The sequence below is a fragment of the Sorghum bicolor genome, chromosome 3, assembly GCF_000003195.3.
Source record: "Sorghum bicolor cultivar BTx623 chromosome 3, Sorghum_bicolor_NCBIv3, whole genome shotgun sequence".
In the NCBI taxonomy this organism is placed as follows: domain Eukaryota; kingdom Viridiplantae; phylum Streptophyta; class Magnoliopsida; order Poales; family Poaceae; genus Sorghum; species Sorghum bicolor.
Genome location: NC_012872.2, coordinates 65,913,401 through 65,920,086, shown reverse-complemented (window position 1 = coordinate 65,920,086; position 6,686 = coordinate 65,913,401). Strand labels below are relative to the sequence as shown.

Here is a 6,686-nt window from a genome sequence, read left to right as displayed (position 1 = left end):
TGTTTTCTGGGCACACAAGATTACTTGGGCTTCCCTGGAACAATAGTTTGTTGGGCCTACTGTTACTGTGTTCTGAAATAGAAAAAAGTCAACTTTACGTCCCTCAACTTTTTCAAAAGTCTGATTTTCATCCTTGAACTTCAAAACCGGGTAAAATACATCTCTTAATTTTTGAAACCATGCATATTACGTCCCTGACATGGCTATAAGCGGTTTTGAAGGCAGTTTTGTCTTTTTTATTTTTATTTATTTTGGCTGAATATTTGTAAAATTATAGTAAATCACATAAAATTCATAAAATAGTAAATCTGATTTTGTTGGACTCCAGATAAGTAGATCTACATAGTGAACATATAATATAGTATGCTTTAGTACAAAATTTTTATTGTAGCTTTAGATCTGTGTTTTTCTATAATTAATTAGAATAATTCATAGCTATAGTTTGTGTGGTCTAATTGTGGTGATTTTTTTATGTTAGACTAATTATTATATGTTTAAACTATGGTAAAAATTTCATACTCATTAGATCATGTATAACTTAGTTATAGATTTATTATAATTTAACAAGCATAAACCTAAATAAATCTATAACTAAGTAATACGTGATTCAATGAGTATAAAATTTTTACTATAACTCAAACATAGAATAATTAGCTCACCATATAAATTTCATCACAATTGGACCATAGAAAATGTAGCTATAATTAGTCTAATTAATTACAGAAAAACATAGATCTAAAGATGCATCAAAAAAAATTTGTACTAGAACATACTATATTATATATTCAATGTGTAGATCTACTGATCTAAAGTCCAACAAAATTGAGTTTTTTATTTTATGATTTTTATGTGATTTATTGTGATTTTTCAAAAAAAAAATCAGCCAAAATAAATAAAAAGAAAAAGGTAAAACCGCTTTCAAAACCAAGTCAAGGATGTAATGTGTACAGTTTAAAAGTTGAGGGATGTATTTTATCCGGTTTTAAAGTTTAAGGACGAAAATCAGACTTTCACGAAAGTTGAGGAACGTAAAGTAGACTTTTTCCTCTGAAATATGCAAGCGACAACTCGTGGCCCAATTCACAGTCGCGGACGAGTGGGATTTCCTTGTCGGATTGATACCTCCAGGCACCACAGCCCAGCTTGCTGAAGCCCCATGCAGCCTTGCTTTGTTGTGTTCACGAGATTTCTCAAGTCCTTTTACACATCTGTGTGCAAGACCAGTTTTTTTTTCTGTGTGCACGACCTGCGTAGCGTGAACTGAGCCTATATATGCTTGTTAGACTTTTATGGTGTAACATGTTCATTTAGATTTAATATATCGACTTGATACGGGTACATGGTAACTTCGTTAATATCGGAATTTTATCTTTTCTTTATATAATAAAAATCATCCGGTTTCATCTCCACAAGACCACAAGTGAAGAATTTGACTAAAGTTATTACAAAATAGTATCAACATCTATCTGATCTATCAGATGTACTCATAAAATATGATTTGTGCACGCGTGCGTACATTCATATGAGTGATTGTACGTGTACATTTGTGAGCATGCATGTGAGTATATTGTGATTCGCAAATGTACGAAAGTGCAACCAAGAGATATTATATACTCCCTTCGTTCCAAATTAATTATAAATTGCCTTGACTTTTCTTTTATATTTTTTGCTATGGATCTAGTATAAATAAATAATATATCTACATATATAGTTTAATGGATAAAACAAAAAAAATCAAAACGACTTATTATCATTTGAAACGGAAGAAATACATATTATATATCCTATACAAATCTAATGTAAACACTATGACTAGGTCTTTGCTGAGTGCTTGCGGCTTTGCCGAGTGTCTAGGGTTTTGCCGAGTACTAAATATCTTCTCTTTGCCGAGTACCGCACTCGACAAAGAAAAAAAACTTGGTAAAGAATATTTCTGTTGAACACTGTCCTTACTCGAGCTGTGTGTGTGTGTAAACTGCCCCGTGACACTGTGCTATATGCAAGAACCGTGAAAAGAATCATTGCACAAACTACGGACTTGTTCAGTTTGTATTTTTTTTTTTGCATTTTACACTGTAGCATTTTCGTTTTTATTTAATACATATTGTCTAATCATGGAGTAACTAGACTTCAAAGATTCGTCTCGCGATTTACACATGAATTGTGCAATTAGTTTTTGTTTTCATGTATATTTAATACACCATGCATATGCCGCAAGATTTGATGTGATGCGGAATCTTGAAAAAATTTTGGAAATTAAACAAGGCCTACATGTAAACACATAAAACCGACGTTCAATATAGGATCCGTATCCGTGTATCTAGGGATGAAAACGGTACGGATATTTTCCGACCGTATTCGAGACCGAATTCGTTTAGAGGGGTTCAGATCTGTCCGTATCTGAGTCCGAATATTCAATATCCGATATTGTATCCGTATCCAAATAATTAAATCGTATATTTATGATGTCGACATCTAATTATATCTTATCCGACATAATTAATATCATCCGTATTCGAATTCGAATCCGACCAAAAATATGAAAACAAATATAATATTGGTAATATCCGTTCGTATGCGATCCGTTTTCATCCCTACGTGTATCTTTCAGCGCTCGGCTCTATCAGGGAGCTGGACTGAATGATCACCTCTGGTATCTGGAAAGCAGGGAGACTGCGAGAAACACCAACCAATCAACCTGCCTGCCTGCCTATTGCAGCTCTGAGCTGCCACCGGAAGTCCAGGCCCGCATGACCAGGTGTGCCGTGTTCGACGTCTCTCCAGGATGGCAGGGGTCCCGGCCGGGGCGGAGAAACGACTCGTTGTCCTCTTTGGCCAACCCACATGCAAAAGCCAACAAAATCGTTGCTCCAAGCGTGAGATTCGCCGTGCCCGTGTTTACTGCCGGAGTAGAAGACGATGCAGGAAGCTGTCAGTGTTGCCTTTGGTTTCGACAGCCTGACGTGCCCAAAAATAGCACTCGAGTGGATCAAGACGCAAGGATCAAAGAAGACACACTAGTAGAAGTACACAAAGGACATTATTTCACCTTCAGAAATCGGATGGCAGTAGTATATATAAAAAACAAATTATCTGGTAGTCTTTTTTTTTTCCTTTGTTTCTCGAGGTATTTACATACATCTCCATCATCCCTCTTTAGTCTTTACAGGATTCATGGCTTTTGTTGGATCTGTGCCAACCAAAGAGAATCGAGAGGGATTTCATTTGACGCACTCAGAGGGGGAGAGAATAATAATGATAAAAAAAATCTCAATTGGCCCGACCAGGGTGTTTTAGGGGCAAGCACGCAAGAACAGAAATTGCTCTCATGCCCACGATGCCAGGCAGATCGAATTATCAGCATCTAATGATAATTCATTCACAACCCCCAAGTCCAGGGGCAAAAATCTATCTAGATTGAATTTGAACAAAGAAACCATACATGAATCTATGACGAGGACCAGCTCCTGAGGAGCGACGGCCTCCCAAACAACTGGTCGAGCGCCACCACCACGGCCATGGCGAGCGACACGTCGACCCCCGGCTGCACCACCAGGCGGAACACGTCCGTGCCGACGACCGCCTCCTTGGGCTGTACCTCCGCGACGGCGCGGCGCTCGGCGTCGTACACCACGCAGCGGCGGCGCGCGTAGGAACCCTCCACCTCGTACGATGAAGCCCCGGCCCCGGCCCTGGCCCCGGCGCACGGCGTCACGCGCGCCATGGACTTGCCGCCGCCGCCGCGCTTGACGGCGTAGACGGGCCGCCGCGTCTCCTCGCCCGCGTAGATGAGCCAGTGCTCGCCGGACAGGCTGAGGCGCTTGCGGCGCACGGTGAAGGCCGGGCGGCCGTCGGGGTCCATGAGCACGACCTCGGCCTCGTCGTCGTAGCTGTCGACGCGGAAGGCGAGGTCGCCCCTGGCGTCGAACACCGTGTACCCCCTGCAGTTGAACAGCAGCGACTTGCGCCACACCGTCAGCGACGTCGCCTCCTCCTCCTCCACGCCGCCCGCCGCTGCGGCGCCGGCGGCGGCTCTCTCAGCCGGCGACGGCAGCACGTTGGGGTGGACCTTCGCCATGCGTTGATCGGTGGCTGGATCGATTGCTGGTCGTCGATCAACCTCCGAGGGCCCGATCGAGCGGATCAGGGACGGAAAGGATCGGAGGAGATGGAGCTAGCTAGCGAGCTCGACTCCCAGCCCAGGTGGTTGCTGAGTAGCAGTCAGGCTTAGCTAGCTAGGCAGCTAGCTAGTAGGTCTTGTTGGCAGCTTGCTTTGAGAGGCTGGTAGCTAGGGGAGGTGGTGGGAGTGGAGAGGTCTGCTAGTGCTGTATATATACAGGGGCAAGCGAACAAACAAAGCCACATGTTGCCCCCTAACGTGTGTGGGGCACGGTGACGACATGGGATGCCGGCGAAGCTCAGCTCTGCGCAACTCATAACGGACTCGCCCGAATTATGGCAGCGCGCGAGCTGCTTTAGCCAAAGCAACCACCGGTGCATGCAACGGGGATGCATGTGTTGGCGCCCTGTTGCGGATCCATGTATAATCTCGGTAGGCCACAAGGAACAGTGCAGTTTAAAAACGACGCGACATCAAAAAAAGATTATATAGATTTTTCCCTGTGGAAATATCAATTCGATCGAAACAGTTGGGGGCCGGGCCTCTCGATGATCGGAACAAACAGAAATTTGTAGATATAGCCAATGCGAAACGTGTGCGAAATGTGGTGACGTGGTGGAGGAGTTGTTTTTCTGGTGGTTTGCAGTTTATCTCGGGAGATAATATTGCATGCGATTACGCACGGCAACGTGGACACGCGCGTTTACCGGCTCGATTTGGACGCTAACATATGCCCGGCAGCGGGCAGCGGCTGCGGTTGCGCCGTAGTAGAAATTACTAAGAAATTGATTGGACGGGATAGGACCGGCGGGCTGGACGACACGCGGCGGCAGGCCAAGCTTTGGGCGGGTAGAAGTTGTCTGGAACCGTATCGCAGTCGCAGGGGCGCGCGCCCGCTTGGAGCGAGGCGGCTGATGGAGACGCACTCCTGCTTTTATTAATTTTTTCCTTGACGGGCTGACGGAGATGCGCGCGCATTGATATACAATGGCATGGCTCAGGTTTCCTACGCGGTCTAATACTACATACGGTCGGCTAAATTTTATTGCAAATACATTCAATGAGTGTATATGTAGATTGATCTGAAATTTACTAGAGCAGCAGCACGTTGCTTAATTTGGATAAGCGCCGTGACTATGATGAAATTGAAGTGCATGCGATTTATTTATCAAAAGCTAGACAGTCAGCAGTGGATCCGATGAGAGTATACTATATGTGTGGTATGATTAATTAAGGTTTAAGGACGAGGAATACCGAACATTTCTTCGGCTGCATTCGAGACGTCATCGCTAGCTGACCATCTTAACTTGGTGCGGCTAGCCTAGATATTAGTGGGTGTTTAGTTCCATAGAATTCAAAATGCAAAATGCCAACTACTTTGGAGTGATATACAAAATGCTAAATTTTTTAGGATCATGTTTAGTTCCATCCAAAATGCAGAATTTATTTTCCTCGTTAAGCCTCCTGATCCTTATTTTGGGTAATTTTTTTTGTCTCTTGAGACCAAAATCCAAAATGGAGAATAACTGCCTTTTTGCCAAAATTTTTACATAGTGTTTAGTTCCATTTTACAAAATAATGAACCAAAATCTAGATTTTTTTGGGAAAATTTTGAACTAAACACCCCCTTACTAGCTACGTGCGAACTAACTAATAAAGAATGTTTTCAACTAAGTTCGGATAGGCCACCTGCACGTACGCCATTGGTTGGCTGTGTGTTCATGAGATAATGAACTCTAGAGAGTAGATTGGTTAGGCTTCGTTGTCATACAAATTATTAGATACCCTTTATATTTGTCATTAGGCTGGTAGAAGGTGCAAACAAACGCTAAGCTTACGTGATCAGAACATGTCCAGCGCCACTAAACTACACTTGAGGATCGATGTTGGCCGGACGTACGACGACTGTTTGATTGATCATATACTTCAAATTAAACTCAGAAAATTATTGTCTTCAGTCAATAAGACCACGTCCAGACCGGGACTAGATTTCCGCAATTATATTTGTTCAGACAGTATTCTAGAATATCTTCCTCTACACCTGGCGCTAGCTCCACCACAGAGCATGTGGTTTACATATCGCGAGAGTGATTTAAATTTCCCTACTAGATGATATATATAATTATTTTTGTTTCCTTTGACGCGACGATGGTATCTTATAGTAATTTATAATTGTTCTATGTTGAATGCCAACCATACAATTTCCCCACGGTATATGGAACTATTAATTGACCGTAATGTTCAAGACCCAGATGGATCTGACGTGTATATGCAGCGGGTGAACTTGGAGTTCTTATGTTTTGTATGTACTGCCGTTCATTGTTGGCCTCACGATTGGGATATCATATTTTGCTTTTGATTCTTTTTTTTTTCTACATGACACTACTTAATATTGTTTTGTGTGCTCAGGATAGAACTATTTGAGACGAAATGATAGTTCATTTCTTTCTATGTTCATATTTCGTAGCGTCTTAGCTAGGACACCCTCAACGAGGCATATGTTAACTCTATATATAAGTCAACTTCATACAAGGTGGAGATAAATTTTTTGAACGGACAATAAAAG

The 6,686-nt window shown here is 42.6% G+C and overlaps 1 protein-coding gene across 1 annotated transcript; it reads right to left on the bottom strand.

Moving 5' to 3' along the window:
* Nucleotides 3,044–4,458, bottom strand: LOC8055296 (protein LURP-one-related 8). Its single transcript, XM_002456490.2, has one exon. The coding sequence runs from the start codon at nucleotides 4,076–4,078 to the stop codon at nucleotides 3,449–3,451; it is 630 nt and encodes a 209-aa protein (XP_002456535.1). The 5' UTR covers nucleotides 4,079–4,458; the 3' UTR covers nucleotides 3,044–3,448.

Bases quoted from the DNA above. Each gene is read 5' to 3' on its own strand.
- LOC8055296 (XM_002456490.2), bottom strand. From the start codon at position 4,078: ATGGCGAAGGTCCACCCCAACGTGCTGCCGTCGCCGGCTGAGAGAGCC.